The sequence below is a fragment of the Acomys russatus genome, chromosome 32 (genome assembly GCF_903995435.1).
Source record: "Acomys russatus chromosome 32, mAcoRus1.1, whole genome shotgun sequence".
Taxonomy (NCBI): Eukaryota; Metazoa; Chordata; class Mammalia; order Rodentia; family Muridae; genus Acomys; species Acomys russatus.
In genome coordinates, this window is record NC_067168.1 from 43,457,419 (window position 1) to 43,477,614 (window position 20,196).

Here is a 20,196-nt window from a genome sequence, read left to right on the forward strand (position 1 = left end):
AAAGTTAATACAAAGGTACCCTGTCTTCCTTAATGGATTTTTACCACAGCAGTGAGGCCTCTGGACAATAGGAGCATTCTTGCTCCTCGGAAGCAAAGGAGAACACAGTCACATTACCTCACCTCTTGCGCACAGGAGCCACACCACCAGACTCCTTATCTTTCTATGATGCCTTCTTCTGTAACCTGCCATCTTTAACAGGTCATTTCATATAACCAAGGCTTCATTGTGTAGAACATTTACTTTTGTTACCGAATGCTTCAAACAACTGTTCCTTGTAAAATGTAGCTTACTTGCTTCTTGGTCTACACACAAACAGAACTTCTACTAATTCTGAGTAGGATTTAAAAATCAAACCAATTTATGTTTTTCACTTTCCATATGACTGGTAAGTATGAGTCAGTTGATAAAAACACCCAGTCTCATTTACTGTGATATTTTTATATAAGACTGAGTACTAGAAGGTAGATAAAAACAAAATATAAAAATTTGCATTTCCATTATGTGGCTTGAAATACTGAAAATTACACCATCAGGAGAACTAACTTCCCTGCTGGGTGCTCCCTGCAATGCTGGGGTGGGGGTGGGGAAACCAAGCTCCCTGCTGGGTGCTCCCTGCAATGCTGGGGTGGGGGTGGGGAAACCAAGCTCCCTGCTGGGTGCTCCCTGCAATGCTGGGGTGGGGGTGGGGAAACCAAGCTCCCTGCTGGGTGCTCCCTGCAATGCTGGGGTGGGGGTGGGGAAACCAAGCTCCCTGCTGGGTGCTCCCCGCAATGCTGGGGTGGGGGTGGGGAAACCAAGCTCCCTGCTGGGTGCTCCCCGCTACATTAGAAGTGGGGATACAGGAGCAGTAAGGTAAGTGGTTTAGGATAAAATGACCCTAAGAGATCAGAAAAACTACTGATAAGCTTTTCAATAACATAGACTTCAACCACACATTCACACAGTATTCTGAATACCTTTAGATTTTTCATATCAAGATTAAATTGGCAAGTGCTATATGCTATGGTTCTTTGCTCTTAAGAAACCTCATCTGAAACTACAGGTTGGTCACCTGGAGTGACATGTTCCAGAAAACAGGTTTTAAACCAATGTGTGACTGCCATTTGTGTAAAAGACTTGGAAGCAGTGATATGAGGGGCAAAGGCAGAGGCCCCAGATGCACAGTAGGGAGAGAATCAGACACCACCTAAGGGACATCCATGCTCAGAAGGGCAAGGAGTCTGTTGTTGCAATTTGCCTAACAAAGTTGCCAGGCTTCTTTAGCACCGTGGCCTCATAAACCCATCCACAATTCCTCAAAGTAAATACAATAAACAGCACACATTCATAAACCTTGCCTGTCTGATTCCCTTTCATATAGAGAAAACATCTTAAAATGGAGATTATCTGTTATAAGATGGTTCTTGAGAGTTACTGAGAAAGGGATAGCCAACTTGGTGAAAAGCACATATTTGTGGACGGCTCCCCAGGGAGCAGGTTTAGGAATATGAATGTCAGGGAGATTTACAGTGGAACGTGGTATATATAAAGTATGGAAAACAACTATGAAAAAAGACAACAAACAAACCAGTATCTGTATTAATAATGGCAACTTACTGCTAATATTGCGTGGAGATTAAATACACTCCAGCTTTTCAAATCAGTGAAAAGCAGCCCAGGTTCATGGTGACGAACTGGTGCTGAGGGGAAAGAGAAGCCTCTCATAAGTGAGGGCCCTGGAAAAGCTCATGGAAAGCTCTTAGCCAAGCTGACTAAATTAAAAGCAACAGACAAGAAGGTCATTCTGGGTTTTGCAGTTGGCAGAGAGAGTTCATTATGAGTTCCCTATGCTTATGAAGACTAGCAGATAACTCAATGCACATTTGAAGCATGCTGACATAGAATCTGAAAACTTGGAGTTTGTAGCCATACACATGGCTGAGGCCTGGCTGTGCTGCATGACTTAGGTAGGGTAGGGAACTTGAGCCTTGGCTATCTTAACAGTGAGTCAGGGTCACAAGAGAAGACCACTGAGCCTCTGCAGTCCCAGAAAATGAGACAGGAACTCTGTTCACATCAGGGAGAGGTTGGCTGAGTGCATATTTCACTTATAAGGGAGTTCTATTGTTTAAAGAGCCTATTACTATTTTTTAATTTACTAACCTATCTACAGCTTATGTAGTTTTGCCAAGCACCATCCTAAACACTTCACAAATGACTCATTTAATGAGTCCCTCCTAAGCTTGTGAGGGATGCAATATTACACTTCAGAGATAAGGAGGCTGAGTTTACAACTTGCCATGTCTGCATAGCTATTAAAGACAGAGCTGGAATTAGCAGGCAGCTCAGCTCTGAGGTGATGGCGGCTCCCTGGGAACAGCTCTGTTGCCTTAAAGAGTTCCAAAGAGCTCCTAGCACGCATTGTGAAAGATAAGTGGTGTTGAAAATTATAAGATACATCATAAGTGCCATGAGGTACTTTCCAAATCAGGACACTTTCATATTGCTAGGAAAAATGTTTCTAGGGCTATTAATCAGTAGTTTAAATTTTAACCATTGGGCTGCACATTAAATTCAGCTAAATTGATAAATTTTATGTTATGTATATGCTAACACAATTTTAAAGGAAATTTTAATACAAGTCAACTTTAGTGTGTACATTTTAAAGTATGCAATAGACTCAGAATTCAAATTGTAATATTTTTATTTTACAAAATTGAATTAAGCCCATAGCAAGAAAGCAATGATAAAGATTGCTATGCAAACGGATGTTTTAGCACTAGTAGTATATTAATGAATGAAGCAGAAAGAAAATCGGTACTGGGCCAGAAGGTAAATTATTATTTTAATTTTAGACTTTAAAATTCTTATGTGTACAAGTGTTGTCCTGCATCTATCTAGCGCAGCATACACGTGACTATGGTCCACCACCGGGGTCAGAAGAGGGTGTTTGGATCCCCTGGAAGTGGCGTGCTGAAAGTCAAGCCTGGATTCTTTGGAAGGACAATGAATGCTCTTAATTGCTGAGCATCTCTTCACCCATTCTAGTAGATTATATGTAAGGCCAGTGTTTGGCTAAATGGCAGCTCTCTCCTGCCGCTGCAGACAGGTGATCTAACTGGTAGGATGCTGAGGAGAACTGGGAGACGTGGAGAGGTTGAAATGAATCCTGAAAACAGGTGTGTGCTCATTTGTTCTGAGCCTTTAAAGAGTAAGAGGTGGCCCAATGTGTCTAAAACAGCAGTGGAAATTTGGTGACAAGGTCAGTTAATCACAGAATGCAGAGACAGGACATGTTCTCTGCTCTAAACACAGAGTCAACTAACAAGGGCCGATGAATTCATGGATATATGCCATTCCTTTGATGGACTATACTTCAAAAGAGAAAACACAGACATGCATTAAAGAAAAGAAAATGAGAATATGACATGAATATATCCAACTGTAAACTCTGGGCATATGAGTTTGGAGTTTCAAACTCATAGCAGGCACTCTTCACTGGTAGAAGTGTATACCAATTAGTCAGTTTACAACTCCTCCCTGACTTAAGAAGCCTCGGTAGCAGCCTCACTGAAGGTGGCCTCACTTTACTAACATGGCAATTTCATGACCCTGGTACATTGGGAAGCTGTCCACCTGCTGCATCCTTTATAAACTGAATGAAGTTGCTCATGTTGTTTGGATTTGGACTTTTAATGCAGTACAAGTTCACAGCTTTCTAAATTCATAAGAGATAAAGTAGAAAATTTATTTACACAGTGGACTCAGTACATATAAATATGAGTGAGTCAGAAAAACTGAATATGAAAAAAGAAACTGACTTCTTTCAGTCACAAAGAACATGAGAGACAGCAATCCCTGTCCCCTCACAAACTCCAAAAGTCCTTGAGGAAGGCATTGCAAATGGTGGCGCCCTTCATTCAACAGAAAGTCAGACTGTGGAGTCTCTAACTTACCTCCTGGCTCCAACAGTTCCTAGCTCTCCTGTCTACACTACATTAGGAATGTGATGCAGCTATGGCCTCAAAGAAGATCGTTAGCACTACGTCTCTCCACTTCCAATAAAGGATATTTCCCACTAATTGTTCCTTCTATCTTTACAGAACTTCCTCCCATACATATGGGGTTCTATGGAAAGACTATATGCAATTTAACTTCACATTTAACTTGACATTAAAGGAATAGCTGATATTTATTGACAGTCTACTACAGTTCTCTCAAGAATTTCAAGACCCAGCTATTCCACTCCTTGGAATATACCCAGAAGATGCTCCAGCACACAACAAGAAAATTTGCTCAACCATGTTCATAGCAGCCTTATTCATAATAGCCAGAACATGGAAACAGCCTAAGTGTCCCTCAGTAGAAGAGTGGATAAAGAAACTGTGGTACATATACACTATGGAATACTACTCAGCTATTAAAAACAAGGAATTCCCGAAATTTGTGGATAAATGGATTGAGCTAGAAATGATCATAATGAGTGAGTTAACCCAGAAGCAGAAAGAATCAAATGGTATATACTCACTTATATCTGCATACTAGCCCAAGGGGCATGTCCCACGAAAGCTTTCACTTACCAGGAAACTGGGACAGAGGGGAAGGCATCCTATTGGGACTCTAAATGAGAGACGCATGGGAGAACAGCAAAATAAAAGGATCCAGAGGGTCCTAGAAATCTACAAGTAGAACAATATGATAGGCAGATTTGGGCCCAGGGGTCCCGTATTCTGATTGCTCATCAACACCTCTAGTCCTTCAAAGGAGAACACTGAGTAGCAAGTGAAGAAGGGTGAGTTGGCCAAAGACAACAACCATCATTCAACATGTACACTGAAATTAAAAGGTGAACATTTTTCTCACTGTAAGGGCAAATGTGGACAAATATTCAACAATAAAACCACTGCTTATACATGTGTGGATTGGCAGAGCGCACAAAGAGAGAAGAAAGGGAGCTCTAATGCAGACATCTCTCACTGTCACTTAGCACCTGACTGACCTTGTAGGCACAGTCTGAACCTTAGTTTTATGTACCAAGTGTATCAAGCAGTGAGGGTGTGTGCCCTCGGGAGGTTGTTGAGAGACTGCATAGAGAAAATAGATGCACCAATACCAATCCTTGGTCTATACACAGTACCCCTCTCTCTCTCTCTCTCTCTCTCTCTCTCTCTCTCTCTCTCTCTCTCTCTCTCTCTCAACATTATCATAGCACATGTTACCATCAGAACACTTGTGGGAGATCATGTCACAGAAGACCGTATCACAGAACATGCTATGTTTAATGTTTCAATTGTCTCTTGGTAGTTTCAGATCATTTACAGAAGAATTTCTACTTGATAAATTATTGTATGCTAACAAGTTATATTTATAGGCAGGGAAATTAGAAGAAAATGATCAGTCATTTAGTCAAACTCTAAGAGGTTACAGGAATGGCCTTCAGAAAGCTGTATTATCACTGGTGAACCTCTCATGTTACTCGGGGAACTTGACACTATAAATGCCTTTATGTCCCACGTACTACATCATCTGTCGTGTGTTGACAGGAAGCTTTAGCTTAATGTACTCAGTCAGGACCCTGGCCAAGGAGGTGGCAAAAGAACCCCTCTAACACAGCCAGTCACTACCAGAAAAAAAAAGTAACTGTGAGTTCTGTTCCCACACCCAAGGATCCCAATGCACTCTCTGACTTCTCTAGGCACTCACACACATATACCACAAATAAAAGTAATAAAAAATAATTTTTTAAACAAATCTAGGGACTGGAGAGATGACTCGGAGGTTAAAATCACTTGCTACTCTTACAAAGAACTTGAGTTTTGTTCCCAGAATCTCTACTGGGTGGCTCAAAACTTCCTGTAACCTCAACTTTAGGGAATCCTACGCCTTCTTCCAGCCTTTTAGGTACTGGAATCGTATGCACATACCCACACATAAGCACACACATACACATGAATAAAAATAAAACAGATCTTTAAAATAATCCTTTAAAAGATTAAAATAATGAAAGGCAGAAGCCAGGAATATGCTCAGAAAAAATACTGATGGTTACTGTCCTCTGCTGCTGTTAAAACAACACTGTTTTAATGATTTCTCTTTCAGGTTGTTCATAGTTAGTATATGGTCATGCAACTGACATTTGGATGTTGACTTTGTGTCCTGCACTTTGCTTAATTCATTAATTTGTGTGTGTGTGTGTGTGTGTGTGTGTGTGTGTGTGTGTGTGTGTGTGTGTGTTCCTTGGGAATACATAAGAATTTCATGCTCTGTGAACAGAGATGATTTCCCTTGCTCCTTTCCAATTTGGATGCTTGTCCTTCCTTTCATAGTGAAGAGTAGGTTAACTAGAGCTGGCAAAACAGGGACCTTGTATCTTGTTACTGCCCTTGCAGGAAAAGCCTCCAGCCTACGATCAGGGAGCATGATGCTGACCTCAGAGTTTTATACAAGGCATCACTATGGGATGCAGCCTCCCTCTATTCTTAATCAGTGAGTGCTTTTATCATGAAGGATGTGAAACCTTGCCAAATACTTTTTCTCCAACCGAAATTATGTTTTCCTTCATCCTGTTATTTCTGTACACTGCCCTGACTGACTCTCATTTGTAGATACATCTTTGCATCCTGGGATACATTCTATTGGGGTATAATGAAAAATTCTGGCAACTGTTCCCTATCAACACTGATGAAACAAATCTGAGCAAGCTAATAGCAAACCATATTGCACAGGATACAGATGCATACTGCTATGCCATTCACCGTGTTTAATGCTGTATGTATCTTTTTAGCTGTTTTCTTTGTGAGTAACATAGAAATTATATTTACAACTCTGAATGGCTCAGACATTAAGGACACCTGTTGCTTTTCCACAGAGCCTGAGTTCAGTTCCCAGTACCCACATCACAGCTCACAACCATCCTCAACTCCAGTTCCAGGGTTTCCAGGAGCCTCTTCTGGCCTCCATGGACACAAGGTACCCATACTGTGCCCTTATATACGTGCAGACAAACATTCATAAACATTAAATAACAAGGAATAAATATTTTTTAAACCTGAGTCCATAACACTGAAATTTTAATTTACAGCAGCCTATCTCTGGCAGTAAGGGAAAGCTTCACCCCAACATTTCTACCTAATCCTTCCAGTTCTTGAGGGTATAAAATGACATTTTTATTTTAGTCTACAATATAAGCTAATTATTTTATGTCAATTAGTCTCTTGTGCACATAAAAATGTGAATAAAAGCTATAATGACACTTGACTCTAAAATATTTTAAGGTGTTAACCTCAAATCATGTAGCATATGAAAAGCAGTTACAAAACATTGTTACAATGCTAGTTTTAACATTCTCTCCTGTACTTATCTTTATTGATATTTTTATTATTCCTTCACTAGGCTCCAAGGTACTGACTAGGGTCCTTCCAATTCACCCTACTGGTTCCTGTGAGTACTTCATGCAGGACAGATTTCATGGCAATGAGCTCTCTCCGCTTCACTATGTGGGAATGTCTTGACTTATGTCAATTCGGAGGGGCAGTTTTGTCGGACATGGCTTCTTATTGACATTTTTCTTTGACTCATTTGAATATATCATAACATGCTGTGTTGGCCAGGGTAGGTTCTGACAGGAAGCTGTGGCTACTCTTAGTAAGAATGTGCATACGGAAGGAGCTCCATCTTCCTGCTTTCTCCAGCTTCTCCTCGCCACTGTCTGGTTTGAGTGTCCCCTTCCCGCCACTGTGTGTTCATCTTACTTTAGTTTTCTGGGCCCTCATATAGACGTCTTCCATCATAGTTACATAGTTTTGGACCACTATTTTTCAGATGCTCTTTGTTCCCATCTCTCCTGTCCTTCTGAAACTCCTACTGACTTAATGATGTCACACAAGTCCCTTAGACTCTCTTTTCCTTTCTTTCATCATTTTTTGGTTTTTAGACCTCAGATCTCTTTAAGCTTGTTAATTTTATTTATTTATTTATTTATTTATTTTTACTGATTTTTGAAATCTGCTTCTAGCTCCCTAAAATAATCTTTTCATTTGGTTACTGAATTTGTCTGCTTCAGGAGTTCCTTTTTGGGCAGGAGACATAACTCATTGGTAGACTACTTTGCCAGAAAGTTTGAGACTTAGGGTTCAACCAGCATCATCATGTACACATGCATATGCACAAACACGTACACACACACACACACACACACACACACAGAATTTTGGTGTTTACTTTCAAGTTTTCTATTTTCTTACTGATATTTCCACATATCCATCCATATGACATTGCATGGATTCTTCATATCCCTTTAGTTCTGTAAGCGTCCTCAAGCAGTTGCTTTATAGCCTTTGTCTCTTGCGTCTATCATCACATCTTTCTTTGGGACACTTTGATTATTTCTCTTTAGATGGGCCACAGGTCCTTATCTTTTACAGTCTTATGAATTTTCATTGAAATCTGGACATCTAAGAACAACAATGTGGTAACTCTAGGAACCAGATCCTCTCCTTTCATCACAACCTGGTTTTTGTTTGCTTTGATTTTTAGTTGTAGTAGCTGTAGGCTTGCAATAACTAGCACGGGAGGATAGATTACCCAGAGAGACACCTGCTCCCCTCCCTTTGGCTATTAGACTGTGGAGACAATGGGCCTATGGTGGAAGAAGGGAGAAAAGAGTGAAGGCCCAGTGTCAGCCCGGTGTCAGCCGCAGATGGACTTGCATTCCAGGAAGCAAATTCACAAGTCTGGGTTCTGACAACTTAAATTAACACATGCACATTTCCTGGCTTTTGTTTTGTCTTTTCTATAAAATTGTAATATTTACCTAAGAGGAGGAGAGAAACTAGAAATCTCTCTTCCCTAATTTGGCCAAACTATAAATAAATTCATTTATTTTATTAATCTGGCCCCTGATTTCCTCTAGGAAACAGTGAGTCTATGAATGTAAGTGCCCCTTTCCTTTACCTCCAGGCCTTCTCGGCCTGAGCATGCCATTCAGTGTACATGGCAATTTTCTACTTTCCCTGTATATGCACTTACTCTCTAGAATTTTAGTGTTCTTATTAGATACCCAAACACAGAAAAAATGTACAGGTACAGAGAAAGAAATAGGAGAGCTAAGGGCAGAGGCAGAACCCTAAATAACAGGCTGCTCCTTAAGAACAGGTCCAGCTCACCTGTCCTCTCCAGCTTGAGATGCCAATCTATTAATTAATTGTAATGTGTGAATTAGTTTAATAAGAGTAAAAAGACACCAAAGGAATTAGTGTATGAAATGCTCTGCTTGAAATTTGAAAAGCTTGCTGTTTCCATAATTAATTTCCTGTGACTGATGTTAAAACTTACAGTGTCAGAGAATTTAAAAAAATGACAAGATCAGATAGTTTAGTTTTACAGTTAAGCTTAGGTATGTAGGGGTTAAGACATTTTTAGGTCTGATAGATGTTTTAAGTTGATAGAAACTAGATATGATAAATATTGATTTACATTCAGAATTTTAGACTCACCAAGATAAAAAAGATGTTTTCCTCAAGATTGCCAAACACAAATAGCCAAACACTATGAATATAACATGTATATGATTCCTGATTGTTTCATTGCTCTTCTTGCTGTATGTAGTTTATTACATATATGTATAATAATATAAATGCATATGTCAAAAAATTTTTACAGCTAAAAAAAATTTCAAAAGTGCATTCTTTAGTTGATTTTTATTACACTGCCATTGAAAGAGAAAAGCTTCTAAACTCTAGTTCATATCCACAATTTTTTGGGAAAAAAATCATGTTAAATTTAAAATCATACTATGCATTATTTTGTTTATATAATTCTGAATGTAAATAATTGTCTTTTAAAATCTTAGATAAAAATTGACAATAAGCAAAAGAAACTACAGAGAGCATAAAGCTTTGATGTTATTGTACCTACCTTTAATGTGAGACTAAAGTGTCCAACAAATGCTGCACTCATCCATGCTCTGGAATGTGGCTCACCCAGAAACTCTATGTAATACTTTTCCACATTTCCATCCTGGTCATAGGTCACATATTTCCCTTTGAAAGGATCAGGGCAAAGTATTCCTGGCCAACTTTCAACAACAACAACAAAAAGTTAAAATCATTTTCATTCTTTAAAAAAAAAGAAGCCACTGGCACATCTGTCACAATCAAATATCAAACTTATTTCTTTGAACTTTAGTGACAAACAAGTTTATTCCTACTTATACCTTTCAAAGATAATAAACAAGTAATAAATTATATCTTTGAAACAGCAAAATGTTTTGATATTGTCACAGACAGGAAAAAAATAATTCTAAATGAAATGATATCCAGAAACTATATGACACCACCGATAGGCAAAAAAGGGAAAAGAGATATTAAATTCTCTGCAAAGTTAAATTAACTCTAGCCAAGAAGAATGATTCGTTGCTAAAATGTTAACCACTGACATGGCTTCTGCCAAAGCGAGAGAAAGCTGTGTAGATGGACAGGAAGGAAGGAAAAAAAAAAAGAAAGGAAGAAAGAAGGAAAGAAAGGCAGATAATAGATACTTACTATAGACAGTAGAGAGATGAGATGACGGGCGATAGGCGACAGATGATATGTTAGACAGACATAGACGGTAACTTATTGGTAAATGATAGATTTTTAGATAATAAATTACAGAGAGCTATAAAGCAGTAAGAGCTTAAAGATAAGTGATAGATGATAGATTATATCTAGATGATCAATACATATCTATAGGCAAATAGATAACAGATAGACTGATAAGTGATAGGCAGAAAAATAGCTCCAACAGCGATGAAACCGTACACTACAGAAGAGGCAACCCCACCATTCTAAGCTGTTCCTTCCTCTCTGATACACTGACAAGTCACTAATTGGCCAAAAAATATTCATAATTCTAAGGAAACTTTTATTTTAAAATATTTAAAAATATGGTTAGATGCTAGCGAGATGACTCAGTAGTTAAGAGCACAGGCTGCTCTTCCAGGGTATCCGGGCTCAGATCCACATGGCAACTCACAACTGCCTGCAGCTCCAGCCTCAGAGATCTGATACCCTTGTCTGGCCTCCTCAGGCACAAGGCACAAGGCACAAACATAAAATAAAATTTAAATTAAAAAAGATACTTTATTGTGACAGAGACCTCTATACAACTAATTTTCCCCTTTGGACATTCAGTTCCCACTTATATAGCTTTTTATTTTTCTACTTTCTGTCTAATTTTGATTTTTCTTTTAATTATTAGTTTTTATTATAGATATGAGTGTGTCAGGGGGTATAAGAGCAGTATGTATTTGTAATTAGAAAGCCATCTCTCCAGTCCCTGATCTTTCTTTTCCATATCAGCAGCTGAAAGCTCAGGTCCATGACAACACTGCTAAGCAAAAACTGGAAGCAATATCCCATATGGAGTCCAAATCGGAAATTAGAGAGCAAGTCCTGAAAAACTGATGACATGAGAAAACCCATTCTGCTCTATTTATTTGATTTATTACATTCTATATTAAAAGGAAAGCTGAAAATTAAAAGACTTACAGGCCACAATCATCTTTAAAATGTCCTGATTATGGATATAAATGGAAACAAATTTAAGGCCTTTAATCCAAGCACTCGCAAGGCAGAGGCAGACAGAGCTCTGTGAGGTTGAGGCCAGCTTGGTCTACACCCAGTTCCAAGCTGGCCTGGCTACATAGTGAGATCATGTCTCAAACAAACAAACAAATTTAACACCAAGAAAACTGGAATTTTTAAAAAATTATTTTAAAAATAATTTCAAAATTTTATTTAATGCTACAGTAGAAAATGAAGCAGAATATGACAGGCATTTTTAAACAGGCATTTCAGTCCTGATTTGGACTCTGGGATAGGAGCTTGGTGTCCTGGGCAAGACCTGCCAGAGCATTTGGGGCATGTACCATCACCACTAACCTCCCACTAACCTGAGGAGGTAGAAAATGGTTGTCTCCTTTATTAAAGCAAGAAAACTGGGTTTTACAGACAGAAAGATTTCATTGTTACAGTTGTTGTTGTTGTGTGTAGGGTGTGAATGTGTCCAATATGATCACCATGTAGGAGAAGGAGACCTGTACCCGGCTTCTCCAGACCCCCTGCTCCATGACAAATCTGAGGTTGAGACACAGTCCAAAGGCAAAGCTACCACAATATATAAAAGCCTTTCTCTACTACAAGTGGAGCCTGGAGCAAGGATGTGCTGCTTCCAGGCCCTAACCCTGAGCAGGAGGCAGAGAAGCTTGTCTCAGTGTGGCTACCTTTTGCTTTCAGGTAAAGCAGCATGCTAATCCCTGCCATATGTCCTATGTATTAAGTCAACACTTTCTTACATAGTTAATATCTTAGAACACTGCACCTCTAAAATTTAAATGGTTATCTTGTATTCAAGTGGCAAAATGTAAATTTTTGAAATGCTGTGTTAGAGTCCAAACCATTTCTTTATCCATAGCAAAGATTTTATACACGCAAACTTAGTTTTCCTCTCCTCTAGCCTCAGATGATCCTCTTGCCTAATCCTCTAGAGTGCTGGGTTGCACGTGTCCAGCGTGCCCAATGTAAATTAAGTTTTAAATATTTTACCAACATTGCCACCACTCTGGCAATAAAACAGGAAGAAAGGACAGAAATCAAGTGAGCCATGGCAGGGCTCTGACCACAGCTCGTAGCTCGAGATCTATCTACCTGACACCATATCTAACACTGCAGTGCTAAGACCCACACACCTGCCCGGTTCTGTGCAGTCAGCACTGGACAGTGGGAGAGCTAAAGTCATTCAGGAAACCCACATGCTCACTTGAGCCTGCACGTAACGGTTTCTGAAGGTGTCTAGTTCTTGCTATGGTCCCTCATCTGTTATAAAATGTGTGGTTTATACATTATTATTTTTTGAGAAATTAAAGTCTGTCATCATCACAGGGCTTAACTGTGTCCTACCAAATTGAAATGTCAAAAACCTAAATTCCTGTATCCCAGAAGGTGACTGTATTTATAGAAAAGATCTTTAAAGATATAACTAAGAAAGTTGACATGGTGCTGTGTGTATGTACCCTCTGCATTCAGGAAGTGGAGGCAGGAGGATCACGAGTCCACGGCCAGCTGAACTACACGAGAGCCTGTCTCAAAACAGCAATAACAACCTCCAAGTCACTCAGTTCAGCCTGAGCTCATCAGGACAGGCTCTATGCTCAAGAGAACCTGTCTCGTGGGAAGAGATCAGAACACAGATACGCAGAGGGGAGAGTGTGTGAAGATATGGCAAGAAGGTGGCCATCGTACGTTAAGGACAGAGCCTTGGAAGAAATTAGCCAAGTGATACCTTGATCTCAGGACTTGAGCTTGAGGAAAAGGACATGTGCATTATGTAAGCCAGCTCCTGTGTGCCATTTTGTTACAGCAACCCTTGGAAGCTCGTGTGACTGTATATGTAGACAACTAGTGAGCTAAAAACAGGAATGATTTAAAACGCCTCCCCTTTTTTAGCAAGAGGCCATGGGTGTGCCTTTTACAGGGTCATACGTGTATCCTGTGCCAGAATGTGGAAGAAAATTTACTGTGACACCAACAGACGAAACCTACACTCTTGAAAACTGTTTTTAATTATATAAAAAATTAAATAAGCATTTCTAGAGTCTACATCCATTTCTCTCTTACCTTTTTGAGTCAACTCCTTTGAGCAACAGTAACTCTAAGTACTGGCAAGATGGAGTTTCTGCTCTTCCGAGCTGACTGTAAAGCCTCGGGGTAATAAACACCCGGCAGGCAGTGCTACTGCTAAGTATCTCTGTGGTCAGCAGCTGCCTTTCCAGTTCAGAATCTAGAACGGTGCTAATTAAGATCCGATGTTTGACCGTCTCTTGTGGGTTAATTCTATCTTTACATTTTACTATTTGTAATTTATCTTGTTATTATCATTCTATACATTTGTGCCATCAAATAAACAATGCAAGTAGATTTCAGTTTCTTAATTTAAAATTTAAATTTGTGCTCCCTTAGCTCATAAAGAGGAACAGAAATGATACACAGTCAAACGCATTCTGTTCCCTGAAGAAGGGGCGATGCAGCTGGTATTTCCAGGCCTGTGGATGGCAGTAATCACAAACTAAAGATAATTTAGGGACTAGATTAAAACATACTTCATGTGAAATTTTAAGTCCTTTACTTAAGTTAATAACTCCTAAACTTTTTGTTTTTCAGATATATTGAAGGATAAAAACACATTCATTTCTTGAATTACAATGACTAAAACTTCAAATTTCCCATTTGGAATTTGCTTTCAAAATGCATTTTCAACTCTGGTTTCAAACTGTTTGCTAAAATTATGAGAAGTTCAGTAAATATTCATATTACATGTTTCTCAAAATGCTGGATCTTATATAATCAATTAATGTTTCTGTTAATTACTAATGTGACAGAATAATAATTTTTAAAATATTGTCACATTTCATTCCCAGAAAAGCTCTCATTTTAAAAAGGACACAAGCTGGGCACTGTGGAGCACTCCTGTAATCTCAGCACTAGGGGAGGCAGAGACAGGAGGATCGCTGTGGGTTCAAAGCCAGCCTGGTCTACAAAGCAAGTCCAGCTCAGCCAAGGTTACACAGAGAAACCCTGCTGCAAGAAAAAGAAAGAAAAAAATGGGGTCACAGAGGTCACATATTTGTTAAGACAGTTAGTGTATGAGGTTTGCTAGAGGTGTTATAACAAATATCACAAACTTAAGGGATAAATTAAGAGAATTTTTGGATAAAGCAAGAGAAATTTGCTTTCTGCTACTTCTGTAGGCTGGTGAAGCAAGAGCAAAGCATGACGGTTTCTTTCCTCTGGTTTCTCTCCCACACTAGTAGACACCACCTTTCTACTGTATTTTCAGTCTCTCTGTTCTGCATGTGCATCCCCACATCCCTGTCTTACCACAGCAGCTGGATTGAATTAAAGAATAACCTAACAAGTCTCATTTATAATTAATCACTTCTTTAAAAGCCCTACATCCAATGGTCACATTCTAAGGTATTAGGAATTGTGCAACATTCAACATGTGCGTGCATGTCACAGCCCTCTTTATGACTGATCCTTTATGGTCTTCATAGAGAACAAGATCATAAGCCAATATACTCGAGTTTTGTAGCATGAAAGCTTAGAAAGCTAGTAAGGGGTTCTGAAAGGGTGACACCCTCTCAGAATCCTGTAACTTTTCCTCAGACATACAGCCAGAGCAAACGCAGCAGCACTACTCTTGCCACATACCACACATGCTAAAGCTTGGTGGTAAGCTCCTATATACACACCAACATAGGGTCAGCAATTACACTGCCCTGTGAGGCCTGGACAGTGTTGGCATCTGTCAGAGGAAAGGAGGGTGATGGCAGTAGCATGGAGGTCGTGTGACACAGCTGAGAAATGAGGGCATCGAATGATGGCACGCTTCACTGGAGTCCACAGGCTGAACTGAGGAAGTGGCTAAACCACAGCGGGGCAATCAGAAGGTGCTAGAGCACTGAGGAGCCCTGGGAACATTAAAACCTAACTGATCATTTCCAGGAAAAAGTTAACTCTGAAAATAAAATAACTGCCTGGGGGTAAAATAAAGTCAAAGAGGGTAGGATCAGTAAGAGCAAAGGAACATGGTTGGTTGCTAGATTAGAGTCTTCCCCTGTGGGACTCCAGGGATGCACAGAGCTGGCCTAACAGGAAAAAGAAATTGATAGTTCGGGAAAAGGTGACAGAACAGCTATAAAGCAAGGCAAAACAAAAAGTGCACACAAAACAGTAGGAACCAATCCGGTGCCCTCCAGGGGCCAGGAAGAAGAAACCCACTGCTTCCCTCATCACACCCTGGAGTCCAGTAGCCACTGGAGAAGAGAAGACAACCATGTCTGGGGGCAGTAAGCAGCTACTGAAAGCAAGGAACAGCCACAAATTAGGGACCCTGGAGACTCTAGAGACTGGGAGGCTGGACAGCTGATCAGTTTCAGTAGGAAGGAGCCACAGCTGTGCAGAGGCCTGTGCGGTGGGCTTTCGCCCTGTGCGGTGGGCTTTCGCCCTGTGCCAGGCACAATCACTGCTCTGCAGGACTCCTCGGGCCCCAGGCCTGGGTTGTGGGGCAGGACTGAGAGCAAGTGCTTAGATCAGGTCAGGCAGCCCACACAGCACATCACTTACTTCCCCAGCCTCCTCCCTCCCCACAGGGGCAAGAGAAGCTAATACTAACTTAATGTGGTAAAAATAGCTTGAGACAGAAATACCAAAAGATGAAAGCTTGCCACAGAGGAATGGTTTTGAGAGTATTCCCAAAATCTTATTAGATTGTACTCAAGAGGTCAAGTTGAGCTAACAGAAATAAATAAAATAATGTCGATATAGTGTGTGTGTGTTACAAAAAATTTAAAACAAGTGATTAAAGATTTGGAAAAAGTAAACTCAATGAAAAAAAATTTTTTTTGGTTTTTCGAGACAGGGTCTCTCTGTTAGCCTTGGCTGTCCTGGACTTGCTTTGTAGACCAGGCTGGCCCCGAACTCACAGTGATCCACCTGTCTCTGCCTCCCAAGTGCTAGGATTAAAGGCATGCGCCACCATGCCCGGCTATGAAAATATTTTTAAAACTTCAAAAATGAATGCTATACTGGAATGAACAAAAAACAATTGGTACCTTCAGGAAAACAAAATATGTAGAGAAAAATATTTAACTTTTTAAAGGGCCAAATGATGAAAACAGTTTAAGAAAAAGAAATAATAAATTACCTAAGTAATACAGAGTCCTAAAGTAAAAAAATCAAAGCCATGATATAACAGTACAATTGCCTTTAAGTCAAGAAAGTTTAACTGAAATCTAAGACTTGTACACTGAAGGTACATAGTATATAGTTAGAAAAATTCATCCCAGAATGCAAAACTTTAAAATATAACAAATTATTTAAATTTAATGAAAAACATTTTAGCATCTATGAAATAATTAAGATCCTCAAGATCACTTAGAAACATAATTATAAATAACTTAATTCAATGAAGAATTAGCAACTATTTCAAGATGAATGATAAAAAACAATGTATGTTTATCACAGTTTTTAGAAAAATTGTAGCTTTGTTTAAATTAAAAGGAAAAAATAAGAGATGAAATAAATTACCTAACTCCCCATTTAAGGAACCAGAAAAATGAATACAATTCAGAAGACAGACAGCACCAGAGATCAGCAATTAAGGCATGGCTCAGTAGGGAAAGGCACTGGCCACCAAGCCTGATGACATGAGCTCATCCTCAGGGCCCACATGCTGGAATGAAGATCTCACTCTGGAGACTATACGTGTCAAAACAGAGTGTAAACCTAGAGTGAACCCTCATGTACACTATCAACTCCACAGATAACTAGAAAGTATCAATGCAGGTTCACTAATTAGAGCAAATAAGATGGTGTGTGGTAGAACAGGGAGGGACAAAGGTGAGTTCTGAGTGGACAGAAGCTATGTGGAAACTGAACTTACACCCAATTTTCTGCGCCCAAGACTGCTCTGAACATGGACATTGGTCTTATTAATAACATGAGTAATTCTTGATAAAAAGTTAGAACTAGGCAAATGCACTTCAAATGCAGAGCACAGGGCTGAGCATGTAGCCTAGCAGTACTGTTTGCCTAGCAAGTATGAGGCTTCTGGTATTTGATCTACTGCAACACACAGACATACACATCGAGACACACACACACACATCGAGACACACACACAAACATGTATGAATATAAGTAAATGTAACAAAAGTTAAAGAAATCGGTAATTGAGTAATGATTAATTAATAAGTAATAAAGAATAAATAAATTTCTTACCTTGGCCAATTCTGTAATTTTACCAAAACCAGGCTTCCAAGAGGAAGCTGTGAATAGACAATCTTATACCCTCTTTCAAGGAACTGAGACTCTTTAGGAAAGTCCTCCTCAGAAACGGAACAGCTGTTGTGGCTGGAGTCAGCATTCATGAAGCAGTACCAGGGCTCACTGCGGTCCATGCTGGCCGCAGCCTCAGGGGACAGCAGCCTCCATTTCAAGCAGCTCTCATTCTCACACTGGACCCACACTATGTTCAGGAACTCACTGCTTCCAGAGGCCGCATCCATTGATTGACCTGCTGCAGATCACTCAGCTGCCTTGCTGTTTCTCAGAAATGAATCAAATCTAGAAAAAAATGCAGATTCAAAAGTACAAGATATAATTCAAATCACAAGAAAGATGTCTTTTATATTTTCTGCCCAGTCCTGTGCTTCAGGCAGGGAAGGCATGAGTCACACACATCACGTTCTCCTGGCAGGCAACAATAATGCACCAGACATGTTAATGACCCTAACAACAAGTGCTCTGATATTAAAATCAGGACAAATCTACCATAAGAGGAGACTCTGGTTCAGCAACGTCTGTTACTGGCACTCGCTATGCACTAGGCATTGCGTTCTTCTTTGAGATAATCCTATGCCATAGCCCAGGCTGGCCTCAAACTCTCCATCCCTTTGCCCAAGCCTCCTGGATACTAGAAGGGACACAACACATCCAGAGCTACCATGTGTCGGGCCCCAGTGCCTTATGCACACAGCTCATGGTATGTCTGTTTTGCCAAAGAAAGTGAAGCTAAGAAAAGCATTTTAAAGTCCCATGGCTAGTACCTTGTAGAGCTGAGATCTAAACGCAGGCAACTGTGCTCTAAGCTCTGTGGCCTTACTCTTAGACACAGTGCTCTGCAGTACACAACAGCATCCTGTATTGCCCTGTTCTCTTGCTGAAAGCCTGGAAAACCCAATGCAGCAAATGCTTCATCTCATGACAAGTGTAATAATCTAAAAGCTAAATGAGCAGCCTTTTCCCTAGGAAGTTCTGCCCCCATCTCACCAACAAAGCATCCTCTCACACCTTGGGAGGAGTCTACGTTTGTGAAAAGAGCTGCATATTAAAGCTCCCCAAATTCAACATCAGTAACAGCAGTGAAATATATACTACTAGTAAAACCAAAATACAGATGAGGCCAAGTATTAACAATGCATTTCCCAATGCCATATATTTTTTAAAGGAAAAGAGAAGTGGGGGCTGGCAAGATGGCTCAGTGGGTAAAAGCACCTGCTGCTAAGACTGATGCCCTGAGTCTGATCCCCAGAACTCACGTGGTGAATGGAGAAGACTCCCATAAGTGTTCCTCTGATCTGCACATGGATGCCATGATATATGCATGTGCACACACATGCGTACACACTGTATAACTAAGTAAGTGTAGAAAAGATGCTGGCACACAGCAGTGAGTGATGAGTCAGCACACCACTATCCAAACACTGGCATGATTCAAACAGACCTTTGAATTCACAAGTTAGTCATACACTTATTTTACTCACTTGTATTTACTTACCATGTTCCTTACTGAGCCCCTAAAAATTACATTTGAAATAATCAATATATGCTTAGCCACTGATCACAATGTTTTAAATTTTAACTTTTTATTAACTGCATTTTCATTTCCTATGTACGTTTTAAACTTTCCATGGTCTATGTTCATTGTGTATGGTATCATACTTGTTACATAAGTTCACTTTTATACTACTAAATATTTTGTGCTGAGCATGTCCCACCTCATAACCTTCAACCATTCTCTTCCTTTTCACCCATTCCTCCCTCCTTTTAGCCTCTTTATATTTGTGTCACACATAAATTTATAATCTTACATATCTGCATAAAACCTAGGAACTATGAATCTGAGAAACATATTTTTCTGAGACTGCCTTAATTCACCTGGTATGATTATCTCAGCTACATACATTTTCCTAAAATGATATAACTTCATACTTCTTTATGGATGAAATAATTCCATTGTATATAAATTCCAGATTTTTCTTCTCCATTTCCCCACTGTCTCTCCGTTGCTGGAATCTAGGTTGGCTCCATAACTGAACTATTGCAACCTCTGCTACAATACATATCGCTATGCAAGGATCTCTGTGATATGCTGCCTTGGTGTCCGTAGGGAAAATATCCAGGAGTGGTATAACTAGATCATATGGAAGACTTAATAGTTTTTTTTTTTTAAGAATCAACATACTGATTTCCACAGTGGCTGTACTAATTTACATCCCCCCCCCATGCATTGTACAAGGGGTCACATTGGTCCACATCCTCACTAGAATTTGTTATTTGTTTTCTTAATGACTGGGGTGAGATAGAATCTCAATGCAATTTTAAGTTTCATTTC

At 39.7% G+C, this 20,196-nt stretch overlaps 1 protein-coding gene across 1 annotated transcript in view; it reads right to left on the reverse strand.

The window, feature by feature from the left end:
* Zcwpw2 (zinc finger CW-type and PWWP domain containing 2) overlaps positions 1 to 18,088 on the reverse strand; it is a 77,690-nt gene extending 59,602 nt beyond the window's left edge. The window contains exons 1-2 of the mRNA XM_051140283.1: positions 17,802 to 18,088; positions 9,898 to 10,057 (exon numbers count right to left, since the gene is read on the reverse strand). Of these exons, the coding sequence (XP_050996240.1) occupies positions 9,898 to 10,057; positions 17,802 to 18,088 (447 nt within the window). The remainder of the gene's footprint in view (positions 1 to 9,897; positions 10,058 to 17,801) is intronic.
* Positions 18,089 to 20,196: the final 2,108 nt, after the last annotated feature.